This window comes from Antennarius striatus, chromosome 11 (assembly GCF_040054535.1).
Source record: "Antennarius striatus isolate MH-2024 chromosome 11, ASM4005453v1, whole genome shotgun sequence".
NCBI lineage: Eukaryota > Metazoa > Chordata > Actinopteri > Lophiiformes > Antennariidae > Antennarius > Antennarius striatus.
The window spans coordinates 21864685-21884466 of record NC_090786.1 but is presented as its reverse complement, the minus strand read 5'-3'; the positions used below and the strand labels follow the sequence as shown (position 1 = coordinate 21884466).

Sequence of the window (19782 nt, the reverse complement as noted above, 5' to 3'; positions counted from 1 at the left end):
AATGCCTGTTGAATTCTCATTGGATTGCCCAACCAGTCCATATGCATGTATTTTCTGGACCTGGTGATAGCTTACGACTTACATCCACTGAAGAGTCCATTCGGGTATCAAGGGTATGGGTGGGTGGCTCATGGCTACTCACCCATCTCTGTATTCCCGGAGACAACGCCCCCTCCAGGTAGGTGGGGAGTGTTATTCACAAGTGAGGGAAAATAGAATGGTAAATAGTCAGGTGTATCAGTGATGTTAACGCTCTAGCAGTCAGTGGTGGTGAAGAGAAACATGAACCACAAGACAAAACTCTCAATTTACCACTCTGTCCATGTTCCAAACCTCACCTATGGTCATGAGCCCTGGGCAATGACCAAAAGCACAAGATCCTGAGTACAAGTGGCTGAAATGAGTTTTCTCCACAAGGTGTCTGTGCTCAGCCTTAGTGATGTGGTGAGGAGCTCAGACATCCAGGAGAGACTCAAGCTAGAGCTAATGCTCATCTGCATCAAGTGGAGCCAGCTGACGGGGTTCAGGCATCTGGTCAGGATGACCCCTGGACACCTTCCTAGGGAAGTGTTCCAGGTATGTCCATCTGGGAGGAGACCCAGAGGCAAACCCAAGACTTGCTGGAGAGATTAAGCCTCTCGATTGGCCTGGGAATGTCTTGGAAAGAAGTTGACTGTAAGCGGATCCGGATAAGCAGCTCAAAACGAATGATGAAATGTTATTATAAGCATTTGCCACATGTGCCATATATGTCATGTTTTAATTCCCATCATTTTATGCTGAGTATATTGTCTTTGAAATGTGTGTATTCTGGGGATTATAGCCTTGTAATATGGTTATAAGAGTAGCAGTTGATGCTAGATTGCTTTTAGTAGAGTATTACTGTAGTAGTGAAGGTTGATGTATGTTGTCAGTATATGACCACACACAGTCATTCACAGGGCCAGATCTCACCCTTCCCCTCCCCCATCATTTCCCCACGTTCATTTAACAACATCCAGTGAGTGAATGTGTACATGACAGTTTGTACATGACAATGCCAGGCTGTAGAATCAGCACCTGAGACATGACACTAAGACATACAGTATACTCAAACAAGACAGAAAAGTATGAAAGAACATGTCTTGAAAGACAAAAATTCTCATGAATCAACCTTTAGTGTGTCTCAGTTTATCCTGTTACTGAGTCTACAAACTCATTTTGGGGAAAGGACCGATCACTTCTAAGAATGACTCAGGATGAAACCAGAACTGAAGAAAAGAAAGCTCCAGCAACAATCATGACCCACGAAGCAGAATAGAGGGTCATGACAATGAATGAATGGATGCACACACGCACACATTATATATATATATATATATATATACAGTACATACAGAGCTCCCTCACACATTCATGCATCAAAACTCGCAATTTCACCGCATCGCAGATTGAGTGACAGGTAGAGAAGTACTGGGATACTATAGTACTATTCTCCAAAACTGACCAAAAAATAAATAAATTACAGGATATACAAACAACACCTAATAAAATATAATACGACTTAAAATATGAGTTAATAAAATAAAATATGACTTCAAATATGAGTTAAATCGTTCTGGATTATACATCGGTTTTATATATATATATATATATATATATATATATATATATATATATGGAAAAATAACAATTACGTTTTCGGCATTTCATTTGCCTTAATATCTGTCCTCACAAAAACTGGACTCTTAAAATCATTAGAAAACAATTTAAAGCACATAATATCATGTTACTTTATGGTAAATAAGAAAAAAACATGTAATCATTTTAATATACCTACGTACAGTTGCGATAACTATCTACCATTAAGTGTCACCAGTGATCCACATAAAGGTTTTGAATTTAGATTACATTATGGTAAACTTTTGCTCCCTATAATTTAATTCTTGAGGAGTAGAACAAGGAAACACTTCAAGGAACTCTCCGCTAGTTTTTAAGCAATCATTGTGTTTGTTTGTGTCGGAGCCAAAATGAATATTTGTTTGCATGAACTCATATGTTCTGTTTGAACCATATCCCAGACTCACCCCCATCTAGTGGCTGGACTGGAGCATAAAGGTCCAGTCATCCTACCTGGAGGGCGTGGTCGCAGCAGGACGACACAGTCTTTGACACTCAAGGCATAACCTCCAAGCTTTAGATTAGATTGCTCCTCCTTTGTAAATTCTAACTTTATCAGTGCAATCCCTATTTGAATTTAAGATTTGATCTTCTGGTCTTTTGTATTAATTTTAGTTTGAAATAAATCTTCGTTTATTTTTGGCTACAAACTTTTGTGGACCTTGGATCATTTTGGACTGCTAGAGTCAGACATTTTTGCTCTGCCACCAGTGGTTATCAATAGGCCCAAGAAATAACCATTACACAAGTCAAAGACTTTTTCCATCAAGAAAAGAACTGCTTTCAACAAAGAAAGGAAATTAAATTGTTAAATTGTTACATTGTTACTGGGAGACTGCCCTTTTCCTAACTGCTGCTGATAGCCGCTACTTCCCTCCTCTCTCATCCCGCGTCCAGTGAATGACAGGAAGTGAAACATGAGGTCAAATATTTTTTTGAAGAACAAAAAAAATCCCGGTATTAACCGGTGTACAATTATTTTCTGTTCCGATTCTGTTCCGGAACATTAAAAAATATAAAGTTTTCGGTTTCGTTTTCGTTCCTGCCAAAATACCAAAAGTTTCTGGTTTTCGTTTTCGTTCCAAGAACTGGTTCAAAAGCCCTGGTACCAACGTTTGTGGTCTCAGGAGTAGAAGTGTCTGGAATGAAGGGAAACAGTTTTCTGCAGTTACCGGATGTGTTTATGCAAAAAGAGATGCCAGTCACTACTGACCACATTCTCACAAAGCAGGATCTCTTTAGATGGCCATATCTGCAAAATGTTGACATGCCTGAGATAGACGGCAACATTGAGCTACTGATGAGAGCAAACGCCTCAAAGGTTATTGAACCCTTGGAAATTGTAAATAGTCAGGGTGAGGGACCCTATGCAGTGAAGACCCTAGTGGGGTGGGTAGTCAATGGTCCCTTAAGAGGTGGTGAATCTAGTACTGACACTGTCTCTCGGTCTATCACAGTAAACAGAATCTCTGTAGCAAACCTAGAGCAGCAGTTGATTACTCAGTACAATCACGACTTTAATGAAAAGACATCCGAGGAAAAGCATGAAATGTCACTTGAGGATAAGAAGTTCCTCAAAATTGCTACTGAGTCAGTCACACTAGTAGACGGACACTACATTCTAAACTTGCCCTTCAGGAAAGATGATTTACAACTGCCCAGCAACCGCCACATAGCCATGCTGTCTCATGAGCCTCAAGACTAAAAGATGTCTCTTTCCACAGAGAGTACACTGCTTTTCTCAGTGATGTTTTAGCCAATGGACATGCTGAGGTGGTCCCCCAGGAAGAGGAAAAACAAACTGATGGAAGAACCTGGTATATCCCACAACATGCAGTCCATCACCTCAAAAAGAACACACTTAGGGTGGTGTTTGACTGTGGTGCTGTGTTTCAGGGCACATCATTCAACTCTGAACTTTTGCGTGGCCAAGACCTTACCAACTCACTAGTAGGGGTCTTGCTCAGGTTTAGACTAGAGCCTGTTGCACTACTGGCTGATATGAAATCCATGTTTCACCAAGTGAAAGTCTCCAAGTCAGATATAGACTTCCTGCGCTTTTTGTGGTGGTCAGGTGGAGACATTGAGCAGGATCCAGTTGTGCAGGATCCTCGAGTTGTGCTAATTTTGCCCTGCGAAGGACTGCTGATGACAATTCCCACATCAGAGCTCAAGTAACCGACACCATACGGAGGAATTTCTATGTGGATGACTGTCTAACCTCTCTGCCCACAGTACAGGAAACAGTGCAGCTGAGAGTAGACTTAGCAGAGCTATGCAGCAAAGGAGGATTCCAACTCACCAAGTGGGTGAGTAACAGTAGAGCTGTGCTTTCTACCATAAAGGAGGAGGACCAAGGGAAGGACATCAAATCATTAGATCTGGACAAAGACAAACTTCCCACTGACCGTACACTAGGACTTCAGTGGAGTGTGGAGGATGACACCTTCAGGTTTGACATCAAGGTCACTGAAAGGTCACACACACACAGAGAGGCATTCTGTCAATGGTGAGCTCCGTGTATGATCCACTTGGTATTCTAGCGCCTCTCACTCTCCCAGCCAAAAAACTGTTACAACAGCTCTGTAGGCAAGGCCATGGATGGGATGAGCCAGTACCCACAGATCAGTCTAGGCAGTGGATGAATTGGGTTCAAGATCTTCCCAAACTGTCAGACTTTAGTGTTGCCCGCTGTATCAAACCCAGCAACTTTGGAAAGCCACAATCCTTTCAGTTTCATCATTTTGCTGATACCAGCGAGACAGGGCTTGGAGCAGTAAGCTACCTTAGAATGACCAATGACAGAGGAGAGATACATGTATCTTTCATGTTAGGAAAGGCAAGAGTAGCCCCCTCGAAGCACATGACCATTCCCAGACTGGAACTGGCAGCTGCAGTATTGTCTGTTAGGGTAGACAAATGCTGAGGCTAGAACTGCAGCAACCCCTGGAGGATTCCATATTTTGGACTGATAGCCAGGCAATTCTAAAATACATTCACAATGACAGTGCCAGGTACCACACCTTCGTGGGAAACAGAGTTTCTGTGATAAGAGAGAACACAGATATCCAACAGTGGAGATACGTAGCCAGTAAGCAGCAGATGACGCCTCTAGAGGGCTGAGTATGTGTAAATTTCTTGAAAACAGGAGATGGATCCATGGGCCTGACTTTCTTTGGAAGCCAAAGTACAACTGGCCAGTGGAAACCATCATTCAGAAGTCTACCCCATGGTGAGCCAGAGGTCAAAGGTTATCCTGTTGTATGCAATGTGGTAACCCAAGATGTTCCGAATCCAACTCTCATCCTTCTCTTCTCCTTCTCAGAGTGGACCAAGTTAGTGAAAGCTGTTGCGTGGTACCAAAAGCTTGGAGACACCCTTTTTGCTTCGTCTGCTAAAAGGAAAGAGCCACCCCCCAGTGTCAACACACGTTCTCGTCATCAGAAACAACAAGCTTTTAGGTCAACGCTCGGTGGTCAGTATGTATCCCTGAAAGACTTTAACAGGGCTGAAAAGGCTATTGTAGCCTTTACTCAAAAACAGGCTTTCCCAAGTGAGTTACAAAACCTAGAAAAGACACCACCTAGAGTTCTGAGAAAGAACACCATCCACAGGCTAGATCCAGTACTGAAGGATGGACTCTTGAGAGTAGGAGGCCAACTATCAAGGTCAGACATGTCTGAGACCATGGAGTATCCAATCATCCTTCCTAAACAGTCTCGTATCTCTAGTATGTTGCTCCATCACATCCATGAAAGGTATGGGCACTGTGGCAGGAATTACATCCTCACTCAGTTGAGAAAAAAGTACTGGATCGTCAGTGCCAATTGTGCAGCAAGAAAAATTATTTCAAAATGTGTGACCTGCAGGCGCTTGAAAGGCAGGATAGGAGAGCAAAAGATGTCTGATTTACCACAACAAAGAACACAGCCACATCTCCCACCATACACTAATGTTGGCATGGACTATTTTGGACCAATAGAAACCAAAAGAGGGAGAAGTCTAGTTAAAAGATACGGTATGATCTTTACATGTCCTGCAGAGCCGTTCATCTCGAAATGGCCTGCTCACTTGACACGGAGTCCTGTATCCAGGCTATCAGGAGATTTGTGTGCAGACGAGGCCAGGTAAAGCACATCTGGTCCGACAATGGCACCAACATGGTGAGTGCTGAAAAAGAGCTGAGAAGAGCTTTGGCTACTTTCAACAGCAATAAAATCCAAAATGCCATGTTTGAGAAAGGGATAGGATGTAATTTCAATCCACCAGGAGCATCTCACCATGGTGGAGTGTGGGAGATACTTATTAGGTCGGTACGATGGACTCTGAACTCTCTTTTACACCAACAAACAGTAGATGATGAAGGTCTTCAGACACTTTTCTGTGAGGTTGAGGCAATCCTTAACAACTGCCCAATCACTACAACATCCTCTGACCCTTCAGACCCTTCAGAACCTCTGAGCCCAAACCACATCCTGCTACTTAACTCCCAACCAGTTGTCCCTCCGGGTGAGTTTTCACAGGCTGACTCCCACACCAGGCGCCGGTGGAAATTAATACAGTACCTGGCTGATGTGTTCTGGAGAAGATGGACACAAGAATATTTAGCACTGAAAATATTTAGCAAGAAAGACAAAAGTGGCCGAAGGTTCAAGAGAACTTCAAGGTCGGAGACATCGTGATGATAGTTGACCCTGCCTCCCCACGATCATCGTGGCCTCTGGCAAGAGTCCTGGAGACGAAACCTGACTCAAGAGGGTTAGTACGATCTGTTAGACTCAAGACGAAGATGGGCATCTTAGAGCGGCCTATCACTAAGCTCTGCCTGCTATTGGATGAACACTGGAAAAAAAAAATCTTTGTAATATCATTTATTGGCTCCATTATTTTGTTGAATAATTGTTTTAATCCTAAGACATTTAGGGGCCGGATGTGTAGGAGCCAAAATGAATGTTTGTTTGCATGAACTCATATTAGTTCTGTTTGAGCCATATCCCAGATTCACCCCCATCTAGTGGCTGGACTGGAGCATAAAGGTCCAGGCATCCTACCTGGAGAAGAAGAAGAAGTATACTTTATTTATCCCCGCAGGGAAATTACACAGTCACTCAATACATGCTGTTGTGTTAGTTCTTTTTTTAACAATCAATGTATACACCGGCCCCCTGAACACAGCACACAAAGGGGCCTGCAAGCATGCAGTTAGTACACATCAAACAACACACATCAGGGAGGCAGAGTGACGGGCAGCGGCTTCTGGAACGCTCCCCAATTGAGCAGCTTGTAGGGGGGACGGTGCCTTGCTCAAGGGCACCTCGGCAGTGGCTGGGAGGTGAGCTGACGCCTCCCACCGTCAGCTCACACTCCTGGTGGCATCCTGGCGGGAGCGGGATTTGATCCCGATGGTTGGGGCGATCTGTCTACAAGACATCTGCTCTACCACTGAGCCACTGCCGCCCCAGGGCGTGGTCGCAGTAGGAAGACACAGTTTGACGCTCAATGCATAACCTCCAAGCTTTAGATTAGACTAATCCTCCTTTGTAAATTCTAACTTTATCAGTGCAATCCTTATTTGAATTTAACATTTGATCTTCTGGTCTTTTTTATTAATTTTAGTTTGAATTAAATCTTGGTTTATTTTTTGGCTACAAACTTTTGTGGACCTTGGATCATTTTGGACTGCTAGAGAGTCAGGCATTGTTGCTCGGCCACCAATGGTTATCAATAGGCCCAAGAAATAACCATTACAGTTCGTATCTTCATATCTTGTTCGAATGTTCCTAAACTGAATGTTTGTATGTCGAGGATTACCTGTACTGTTATTTTCAAATGTACACATTTTGAACTGTTCATTCCTTCATTCATCCATCCATCCATTCACTCATTCGTTCATTCATTCATTCATTTTCTTATCCAGTAAATGCCCTCATCCGACATGTCTTATTAATTGACAGATTTGATGATTCTTTGCGTGAGGTTTTATCATTCGTGATGTCTGTGTAAGGTAGAATAATGCTGTGGGTGTGCTAACATGAGTGGACGCTGCTGCAGGAATCCATTAGACAGAGTTCACCTCCCAGCCTGTAAAGGTCTGGTTTGAATAGGTTGTTGTCAGGTTAGATGTTCTTCCCTTGCCACATATATGTCCACTGAAGACAGAGCAAGGAGTACGTGTCACCTTAGCTTATAGAAAAACAGGAAGTCATCATCCGATTCAAATTTTTTAAATCACATATAAATAATTGATATGCGTTAAACACACTGACTCTGCTTTATAAATAATTCACATACAAACACATTTTTGAACAATCCTTCTGTTTGCTGTGTTTTGTGGTCATTACAGAGCAGCTAGAAAGAAAAGCAGATTTAAGCAAGCTTTTAAGTTCCACCTTTCTTCTATCAAATTTACGACCCTAGAGTAACTAGATCAGGGGTCAGCAATCTGAAACGTCCTAAGAGCCAAATTGGACCAAAAAACAAAATCAAACCTGTCAGGTGCCACAAATGAAATCTACTTCTTAAATCTATCTTTGCACTCCTCTAATTTCTCCAGTAATACTGCAATAACACGAACGTGCAGCCAATCGTCTCACATTGGCAAGGAGAGAAAATGATTGGGTCTGTTCTTCCTTGAATCCTCTTCTCATCAGCTATCGTTCTCTTTTTCCCTGCTGCAAAAAATGTCGCAGGCTGTGACACAATCATTCATAGACAGAAATGTTGATTTGTAGGCCTAATGTAGTCATATTCAAGAAAGAACGTCACTAGAATATGTTTTATAAATTTTGAAGATGGACTTGGAGGGGACTGTGTGTGTTGGAACCACTTCATCCACAGCAGTAACTCTGGCCACAGGGCGGGGGCCACATGGGGAACAGCTCAGATTTCTGATATTTAATCAGTAACTTGCAGCATTACAGAGCATAACTTTGTGAACGACTCGGTTTTGTACAGGAAAACAGCCTGTGTAAATCATATCGCTAATTCGCGGAACAGACACCAAAACGTCACCTAGTACCCCCCCACAGCGCATCTGAGCTGTCCTAAAAGGTGCCTGACTGATCGACTATGTTCAATCATTTGGGGAGGTGTAACAAAGCAGAGAGGTGTCCTTGGCAGACACTGGATTTTCCACTCCTTTATATTTCTAGATGATCAGTTTCAACAGATTCTGGCGTTTGAAGGCTCTTACACAATTCACCCGTTTATTTATTTCAAACAACCTCTGGAACATTGATTTATCATTTTATGAGGCAAAACTGAGGACAATGGAATCATGTTGTTTCAGCCATCAGCATGACTGTGTGTTCATTGTGGTTATTTATCACTTCCATCAAATTCTATAAGCACATTTTCCATCCATCTTGTAGATAAATTCAGCTGTTTATCCTCGTTATGGGGTCAGGTCTACCAAAGCCTATCCCACTGAAGGAGGCCTCACCAAAGACAAGACAAACAAGGCAGTCAGAGACTGAAACATCTTGCGACACCCCTGAATTCAATATTTTACCACTAGAGGTCAGAAGGAGAGAAGCTGAGGACCACCCAGTGTAGAATGAATCCCCATGGAGCGAGACGTTAGATGCAGTAAGTTCCATCAAGACCATTTTGGTCAGGTCTCTGCAGAATGGCAGCCCTCTCTAAATGTATATATGAGATCTATCATTTAACACATCTGGCATTCTTAATGTCTCAATGAAAAGTAGACTCATGGGGTATGTCAGTGAGGTAATGCACAGGAGAATATGGATGAGTTGTGTGTCTATTAATAAAATATTCATGTGAAAGTACTCAGAGCTCTGAACAGAACCTCTGCAGACAGAAAAAAGCTCCAAAGAAACAACAGTGGGGGGTGAGGGGGTGCAGGAATGAATATGGAGAAAACGCAGGATCATATTTATAGTGACAAGACGTGAAGCTGTGCTTTCACTCTACAGATAGAGAAACGATGTGGTTATTTTCCAACACAAGCCTACAGTGTGAATAGATCATTGATGTGAAGCCACAGCTGTGCTGTGGTTTCTGTGCTGATATTTTATGGTATGAATGTCAATTAAATTGTGTTTGAAAGCTCCACTGGAGGCAGGAAAACGTAGCATAGCAGCAAAAGCAGAATCCCTCTGCTAGGAAGGAGGTATCGCCCTCTAGCTGCTGCTTCCAGTCATAACATCCACCTCATGTTTGACACCAAATTAGCAGGTTAGACATGTCCATACGCTAAAAAGCAGTTCTCTTCTGGTGTCCTGTCCTTTATTTACCTCAACCTGAATACTGCAAACACAAACACAATACACCAAGTTTATCACAATCACTAACATCATATACTGTGTGATTATATATGATTACACACACATCAGTAATAATGTGCTCCATTTAATACCAAGTAGCAGCCTCTGATGGGTAAAGAACCCTTTCTGTCAATCACTACAAAGAGATATCCATCTGTACGCTCTACTACTGCTGACAGCAACACAACGCCATCATCATCATCATCATCATCATCCCGTTTTATATCTGTGTCGAGGGTAAACCAATGATGACACAACTTTAGACTGAGAGTATGACGGAGCACCAAGCAAATCCAGCAGTCCAGTTCTCACACAGTTTACATGTCTGCTATCTAAATCCAATGGTGCATTTTCTCAATAGAGGACATTACATGAGTGCATCAGCTATTTTAAAGCCTTTCCATCTCGCGGTGTTCTTCTGTGCACAACCAAGATGTTCTAGTGGTGGTTTGGAGCCACCTACAGCTTCATCTGGATTACTTCCGTTGAAACACCATAGACTACCAACAAATTATATAGTGCATAAAAATAAATTTAACGCTTATGCCCTCTTCAAAGTTACCACCCTCTGGACACTTAATTATACTTTACAAAAATAAAAAATACTTTTACTATTTCTATGAAATAAATAGCACAGAGATGGGGCTGTGAGTTCAGGATGTGTCAAATATCAGCAACAACTTTGATTTGATTGCATCAGTATATTTAACGTAGTTCTGCATGCTCCCTCTGGACACGTTTGTGGTGTAAAAAATAATGAATAGTTAAACATTCAAAGGTACCAAAATGCCTGAGCATGGCATGAGAGTTAAAGCCATATCAAAGACTACATCCTGTACGCCCCATGTCCATTCTCATGATTCTGTCGAAGAAGTCACTATCATGCTGTGCTTCAGTTTGGTCCAAAACAACACATAACTTCTAGGTTTGCCTTTTTTGGCCACTAAATTAATTTTAATTGCGTTCCAGGAGAGTGCACCTGAACATTTGTTACACACAATACCTGCTGGGATGTGTGTGATGGGCTGAGACGTGAAACGGTACCGATCACAAACTGTCAGGATATGACGGGACATCTGAAAGCGATACAATGATAACTCATTTTCGGAGTTAATGCTGCAGCTTCACCAATGGGATCCTCGTCTAAAATACCTCTAAAATACCCTGAAGTACCTCTAAAATACCTCTAAAATACGGAGATTTTCATAACATCGACCTTCGACAAAACTCTCGTCCAACAGAACCAGGAAATTAAACGGCGTGAACGGATGTGAAAAGGGGCGGAGTCAGAGGAAACCTGGGTGAATAAAACCTGCTCATGACCAGGTTAGCTCCAGAGACTCTGTTACTATGGTAACAATCCTAGAGGTTCAGTTTACCTCGACTCATGAAACAGATCAGGGTTACCCCTCTGACTCTGGATTAAGTTACCTCCCTTTGTGAAACCGGGAACTCTGGGTTTCCCCTCATTTCAGGGTTAAAACACTTAGGGTTTAACTAAACCTGCTTCGTGAAACGGGTCTGTGTGACGCCTCAGTCCTGTCTGTCACCACATTTCAGTCAGCCTCAGCCAACACAAACATTCCAGCTCTACTCAAAACGTTCTGCTCACCTTCTGTTCCTCCAATGGTTCTGTCATTACCTCTTCATGTCAATCTGCCTCCTGTCTCCATAGTTACCCTGTCCTACAGCCCTCTGCACCCGCTAACATCAGAGGGGTATTCACTGCAGATCCCCAGGTAAAGTCCACCACATGCTCAGTCACCCAGAAAAAAGCCACTAGATGTAATTTCCAGCTGACTGTTCCTGCTGACGTGTACACAAACTAAACACCTCCTCCATCAGCTGATCCAACATGACCACTGGCTTTAATGATCCACGTCCCAACAATGATCCACGTCCCAACAATTCCCAAAGGACAATGGACAATCTGAAACCAACATCATCTATTAGACTGTAAATCAAGGATATCGGTTTTGCTTCATTTTGGACATGGAAGGTTGAGTTTATGTGAATTACAAGTCAGTCGCAATTATCATTTCTGCTAGATCACATTTTCCAATAATCCATTATGTGACGTCTAATTAAAAAAAGAAACAATTAATCATAAAAAACGGACAGATATTGGGCGGAGAACAAGATGCTCATCAATAGCCATGTTTATATCTCTATTGCTGTGTGTTCACAGCAAGTGGGTTCTAAGGCCAATGGGTTCTGCATTTTTTCTTTGTGTAATCATTGTAAAAGGACCACAGAAACAGAAGAAGACGAAGATGAGGACGTAGACGAAGAAGAAGTATATTACACTTTTGCTTTTTGGGGGAAATTAATTTTTCATTGACGGTTTTTATACATATGCAGGCCCCAGAGCACACAAGGATTAAGATAAAAATTATTAGGATCAATTACGAGGGGCAGATCAGACGAGGAGGCTGTTGAGCTGAGGGGTGACAGTGAGAAGATTCTGGAGTAGGTGGATTTGTCTCCTTTGGCGAGGTGAGTATGATCTAAAATGGTACTGATGAAACTCATTGCATAGAGACAGTGGATGGAAACGTGACTGAACTTGTCTGTTTCCTCCGCTCCAGCGGTCTGTGACTGGAAGCTCACAATGAGATCAAGAGCGTGAACGAGACATTAGGAGGACTTGTTAGTCATTCTACAGGAGATGTTGGAATGTGCACACTTCCCTTGATAGATCTGTTTATTTTCTGAGCACATCTAAACTAAAGAGTGAGCAGGGAGACTGCCAAAGGTCACATTTCCTAAAGCAGGAAAACTGCTTCCTGCCAGCCAAAACCCAGCTGTAAAATTTACTTCACCAAGGACTGATGAACAGCCTCATTTGCACTGAGTTAATTATAATACCACATGCTAAACCTTATATTTCCATGTGAACTTCAAGGGGAGAGAGAAGATTCACATTGGACCCAGTTAGCATGAAAAAAAGGTGGGTTTTTTAAGCATTGATCTTCATTGTATCGCAACAAAAATGAACTATGTTGATACCTGCAAGCTACAAAAATCCAACCATAGGTGTGAAAATGTCAACAATACCCCTTTTTCCATTCATTTTATAAAGAAGTAAAAGCTCTCACCGAAATGGCAAATTGTGACCGTAGAACCAGTTGACACCTCAGTCAACCACAGACTTAGTTCAGAAAAAGTACTTGGCTAAAACTTCACATTTAGTCTGTACTCTTAAAAATGTGGACTTGGTGCTTCCAACAAGAGCTGTCAGTGAATGGATGAATGGATGTCTGTTAATCTGGTACTCAATCTGTGCTACAGTGACTGGGGATTGAGTCGGCTAATTTATCAACCCTTTGACTGTATGAAGGCATTTTTCATCTAGCAGACAGGCAAAGTGAATACTAGAGGACATTTCTGTCAGTGTGTGTCAAAGTCTGTGCTTGAATAACTTTGACAATACAAATGATTTTACTGAACAATGCAGAGAAATGCAATTATTAATGCAGACATGGCAAATGTAAATCCCAACTCAGAGGAGGCTCCAGTGTGGCTCACAGTCAGATGGAGCTGGTCAAACTGGGTTCTGGAGACAACTACAGGTCTAAAATGTGACATCAGTGGTAACAGTGAGACTGGACTCATCTCTGCTAAATGTGATGTAGACCTTCATCACATGAACAACTTCACCTACAGCGTGGACACGAGTCCAGAACGTCCTCCGAGTTCCTGGGTGTCTAAAGGTGAGGAAGCAGCTGGTCTATGATTAGAGGGTCATTTTGTCCTGAGTTTGTTTGGTTTGTTTTGTCTCAATAATTAGGACTTTTCTTACATCTCCAGCTGGATTCTAATGTTGAATGAGAAGCGAACATTAACAATAAACATTTACAGCAGCGTGAAGACAGTTCTATGATGAAAGAAAATCAGAATCAGTCTGTTACTCCCCAACACTAGAAATAGCAATAAGGCACTGCTGGTAATATTGTTTGCTTAATAAAATCAATATTTAATTACTAAGCAGTATATTAGGACATTCTGAATAAGACTCCCATTATCTATTTATTCAGTTGACAATAGATTATGAATTTAATCAGGATCCAAGTATGGTAATACTATCACCTGTCAGAGATACGCATATAGTTCCAGGCCTAAGGTGTAGTTAGTGGAGTAGCTCATAGTTCATTAAAATTTTGTTAATTTGAATGTTTTATGATCTCTGTGAAGGTTTCTTCAAATTTTCTGAGGGCATGCAGAAAAGGTGAAATACCGTTCAATGATTGCTCAAAAGCAGAATTGTTAATTATTTTCTTTCATTAAAGTCATTATCTATTAAATCTTAATCTATAATCACTATTTGAGGTCATTTAAATGTCATTACTATTCTAAACATTAACATACTGTCCTCTAAGACTGACCAGAAACAATTACAGGACATAAAAACAACACAGAAGAAATGAAATCCTGTAACTTTACCATCTCAACCTCTGATGAGTGAATTTTCTCCTGGGGGGTGTAGAGGCTAGACCCAGATTTAATCCACAGAAGTGTCCCACCACACTGACACTGACACGGTTCGGCGTGGCTGTGCTGGTGTGTGGCTAAACTCCTGGGTGGAGCCTCGGCTCCACACCTGTTGGTCCTCTCCACACCTGAGGCTCATCCCCACACCCCTTACTGGTCTTCACACCTGAACTCAATCCTGATGATGAACATGAGGCTTTTGAAGCCAGGTTTGTGTTGGAGCTCTTTGTCAGTTTGTTCCTAAAGGTTTGTCCTGAAGTCCTGTAGTTTTGTAGTTTTGTAGTTTTGTCCTGTCCTGTCCTGTCCTGTCCTGTCCAGTCCTGTCCTGTCCTGTCCTGTCCTGTCCTGTCCTGCACACGTTCTTTATATCTGCTTTTGTCTTGTTTGATTTTACCTGTATGCCGAGATTTGAGTTTGTTCTGATTAAATCATGAACAAAGGCTTCACCCACCGTGTCCTGCATTTGGGTCCATATCCCTCCCTTCATGACAGACGTGAATGACTCGCTGATGTCACTTCCTGCTCATTAAAGGTCAGACACGCCCCTTTGTTTGATTACTTTGTTTAATTCAATTATGTTTCTCAGTTAATCCACCAATACTTAACATCAACCAGCAAAACATTCAGTTTCACTTGGTTCCTACATCATTTAGTTCCTGCAGGAGGACAACATTGGTTCCTACATCATGTAGTTCCTACAGGAGGACAACATTGGTTCCTACATCATTTAGTTCCTACTGGAGGACAACATTGGTTCCTACATCATGTAGTTCCTACTGGAGGACAACATTGGTTCCTACATCATTTAGTTCCTACAGGAGGACAACATTGGTTCCTACATCATTTAGTTCCTACTGGAGGACAACATTGGTTCCTACATCATGTAGTTCCTACTGGAGGACAACATTGGTTCCTACATCATTTAGTTCCTACAGGAGGACAACATTGGTTCCTACATCATCTAGTTCCTACTGGAGGACAACATTGGTTCCTACGTCATTTAGTTCCTACTGGAGGACAACATTGGTTCCTACGTCATTTAGTTCCTACTGGAGGACAACATTGGTTCCTACATCATTTAGTTCCTACTGGAGGACAACATTGGTTCCTACATCATCTAGTTCCTACTGGAGGACAACATTGGTTCCTACGTCATTTAGTTCCTACTGGAGGACAACATTGGTTCCTACGTCATTTAGTTCCTACTGGAGGACAACATTGGTTCCTACATCATTTAGTTCCTACTGGTGGACAACATTGGTTCCTACATCATTTAGTTCCTACTGGAGGATAACATTGGTTCCTACATCATGTAGTTCCTACTGGAGGACAACATTGGTTCCTACATCATTTAGTTCCTACAGGAGGACAACATTGGTTCCTACATCATTTAGTTCCTACAGGAGGACAACATTGGTTCCTACATCATGTAGTTCCTACTGGAGGACAACATTGGTTCCTACATCATTTAGTTCCTACAGGAGGACAACATTGGTTCCTACGTCATTTAGTTCCTACAGGAGGACAACATTGGTTCCTACATCATGTAGTTCCTACTGGAGGACAACATTGGTTCCTACATCATTTAGTTCCTACTGGAGGACAACATTGGTTCCTACGTCATTTAGTTCCTACTGGAGGACAACATTGGTTCCTACATCATTTAGTTCCTACTGGAGGACAACATTGGTTCCTACATCATTTAGTTCCCACTGGAGGACAACATTGGTTCCTACATCATGTAGTTCCTACTGGAGGACAACATTGGTTCCTACATCATCTAGTTCCTACTGGAGGACGACCCCGTCAGGTATGAATAAATATGAACTAACAACAGGTGGTGACAGAGTCTCCTACAGGTCGTTTTTCGTCTACTTTGCTGCTCTAACTTTAACCTGAATTGTCTTCAGTCTCCATGTTGGTGAACGTCTCCATGAACAGAAATGCATTGTGGGTTTGTTTCCTGCTCAGGAGTTCACAGAGATGTGGAGAAAAGAAGGTGACACGCTGCAGATGACGCCAACAGGAAAGACCAAAAGACCACAGGAAGTGACATCAGAGCAGACTGTTCACTGAGTCTGAGATTTGCTGAGTCATGTTAACAAGACGATTGAAATCTGAGTGTATGGGGTGTTGATGTTACAGTGCTCAGTGGGGGTTGTGGCAGAAATGGGAACTACAGCAGTTGGACACGGCGGCATGCGGTTGTTCGTACCGACACGTTTTCGTTGGTCGGATGTTCATATCTTAAGGAACTTTCAGGTAAAGTTGGAAAAAGGTGAAAATGTGAAAATGAAATGTTTATCTCTACATTAGTCAATACAGCAATGAGCGTGTTATCTGTTCAGGCTATTACCCCTTCTCAGGCAATGGGGAGCCGTGATGAATTCATCATCTCCCTCATTCTGTCACCCTGAATGAATACTCAGTCATAAGAAATGATCAAATGAATAGATGATGAATGGATGGATGTAAAATCCTCAGCAAGTACTGACTGTTCCTTTTCACATTCAGCCAGTGTACCTGTTGTGTACCTGTTGTGTACCTGTTGTGTACCTGTTGTGTACCTGTTGTGTTCAGGAACAGGCAGTCTGGTTGATCACAGGGATTCCCTGTGCAGATGTACTGCATTCACAAAATGAAATAAAAGGTAATCAATATAGAAACGGACTCACTCGCCTCACACCGGAAAGCTTTAAATAGTGGAGCTGTTCAGACGGCCATTCCACAGAAACACAAGGACTACACTGACTATACGTTTGCAGTGACGTTACCTACAAGAGCTTCACATATCACACTATGAACAAAATGACCTGAACTACTGCAAAAAAACCATGAGAATCTGAAGGGCATTAGCAGTTTGGCAGTGATTGATTTATTGTGTTTCCGTGGTGACGCTCTAAAGATCATTAATCCTGCATGAGATGATTGTGTTCAAGAGAAACAACTCAGACCAGACGGAGCTGCTGGGCAGGAATTCAGATCCTCCAGCAGAAACCATCCATCCATTCATCACTCATCCATCATTCATCCATCCATTCATCACTCATCCATCATTTATCCATCCATCCATCCATCATTCATCCATCCATCCATTCAATCCATTCATCCATCCATCCATTCATCCATTCATCCATCCATCCATCCATCCATCCATCCACACATTCATCCATCCATCCACTGAGTGGAGACGAAAATTTCAGTCAGGACCGGACTGGTGTCGGTAGGGTGAGGGGTGAGGGTGTGTGTGTGTGTGTGTGTGTGTGTGTGTGTGTGTGTGTGTCTGTCTGTCTGTCTGTCTGTCTGTGTGTGTGTGTGTGTGTGTGTGTGTGTTAGCGTGAGACGTGTGTTCATTTTCTCATTCATCTTCCTGACCAGTTATTCCATCCTTGCGGGTCCCGGTGGTTACAGGAGCCTCAACTGACTTACTGGCGAGAGGCGGGGGACACTCCAAGCGTGACGCCAGTGTACTGCGAAGCATACATCACATCTCACACTAACAACACACATCACACATGTCTCACACTAACAACACACATCACACATGTCTCACACTAAATGGAAAATGAATGAATGAATATGTGATGTGTGTTGTTGTTGTGAGATGTGTTTGTTTGTTTGTGTTTGTTTGTTTGTTTGTTTGTTTGTTTGTTTGTTTGTTTGTTTGTTTGTTTGAAGCAGCGCAGCTTCATCTATCGACCCGGTTCTCGTCCATGTGTTAGAGTAAGGCGTTGGCTTACAGGGAGACGGTTCTGTTGGGGAGGAAGCTGGGCTGCAGGGTGTCCATCAGCTCCAGGCCGTCACACCCCACCCTGACGCGGACCTTCTGCCGGCTCAGCTCCTTGGACCTCTCGGCCAGGCAGTGGCAGCCGTCCACCATCAGGTCCGGGCAGACTCTGTCGGCCAGGCCGAGGTCCACCAGTCCCACCGCCACACACAGGAGGGTCAGCGTGGTCATGGTGGATCAGGCCGGTGTCAGGTCATATCCTCCACATCTCTGGTCCAGTCACAAGCCCTGTCCCATCACAACACATCCTGCGTGACCGTCTGTGGGACACGCTGAAGAAGTCCAATTACCCTCACACAGCATCACTGAAACATGAAGCTGGAACGTGAATAGTTCCTAATGATCTGGTGGAAGTATCCCGTCCGTCTGCAGGACTGGATGGCGTGTGGTCCCTCACTCCCCGTGGAACAGTCCCCCCTGACGGACTCCAGTGTGAACCTCCAGGCTCTTCCCATCCCACAGACACGCATGAGTTCACAGGAGCCACTGAAGGGCTGGTGTTAATGAACAACAGCGGAGAACACAGTTTCCATTCATTCATGTCACATGACAGCAGCAGAGGGTTGATGAAAGTTTTATATCAACTTTTTACAAGTCAGTTAAAGTCAACCTGAACTTGTTGGTTCGACCAGAACCAGTCACTGAGCTACACTTAGAACATGGATTAAAGTTCCTGGATGACCAAGAACTTCCTGCTAAATGTGAATAAAGCTGGAGTAATGGTTCAGAACACCTCAGAAATACTTGTTCTATAATGTAGTAGACGGTGTTATCGGCATCACTGTGCAGAACCTGGGGTGATCTTTGATCAGGACGTGTTCTTCCATTCCCACACAAAACATATTTCAACCACTGCATTCTTTCACCTTCACAATATTTAAAAAATCAGGCACATATTAATCTAACAAGATCCAGTAATCTTGTTGGGTTAATATAAGCTGGGACATGATGAGCCACTCTCTGAACTGAAGAAGTCTCTTGGATGAGAGACGAAACGTTTTCAAGAACTTTCTTAACGTCCAGTGGATCGACTCAACAGCTTTTGGAGTACCATGACCTGGATGACTGAGAACCTACACAGACATGTTGGGTTAATATGTGGATTACCTGCATTACTGCAGGTAATCCATGTTTTTTTTGTTTGTGTTTTTTGCTTCCAGGCTGAATTACTGCAACTCATTACTGTCAGGTTGTCCCAACAACTCTTTTGAACACCTGATCCGGAACGCAGCAGCTCCAGTTCTAACAGGAAGTAGATTGAGAGATCACATTTCCCCTGTGCGAGAATGTCCCTGTTAATGCATGCATATAATTTAAAATACCTCTTCTCACGTTCATAGCCAGGAACCATCATATCTTGAAGAGCTCATTGTGTCTTATTACCCAGTACAACTCTGAGTTCCTACAGTGCTGGTCTGCTGGGGGTTCCATTCAATTTTCAAAAAGCAGACTAGAGGAGAGTTTTCAATTATCAGAGACCTTATTGTGGATCAACTGCCTGATTTGATAAGTGAGGTAGACAACTTTTAAAATAAAAATGTGATTATTTTTCAAACA

The 19782-nt window shown here is 42.7% G+C and overlaps 1 protein-coding gene across 1 annotated transcript in view; it reads right to left on the bottom strand.

Annotated features, from left to right (window-relative positions):
• The window catches only part of LOC137604196 (adhesion G protein-coupled receptor A3), a 148350-nt gene extending 129722 nt beyond the window's left edge, over nt 1–18628 (bottom strand). The window contains exon 1 of the mRNA XM_068328169.1: nt 18179–18628. Coding sequence (XP_068184270.1) covers nt 18179–18396 — 218 coding nt within the window. The 5' untranslated portion in view covers nt 18397–18628. The remainder of the gene's footprint in view (nt 1–18178) is intronic.
• Nucleotides 18629–19782: the final 1154 nt, after the last annotated feature.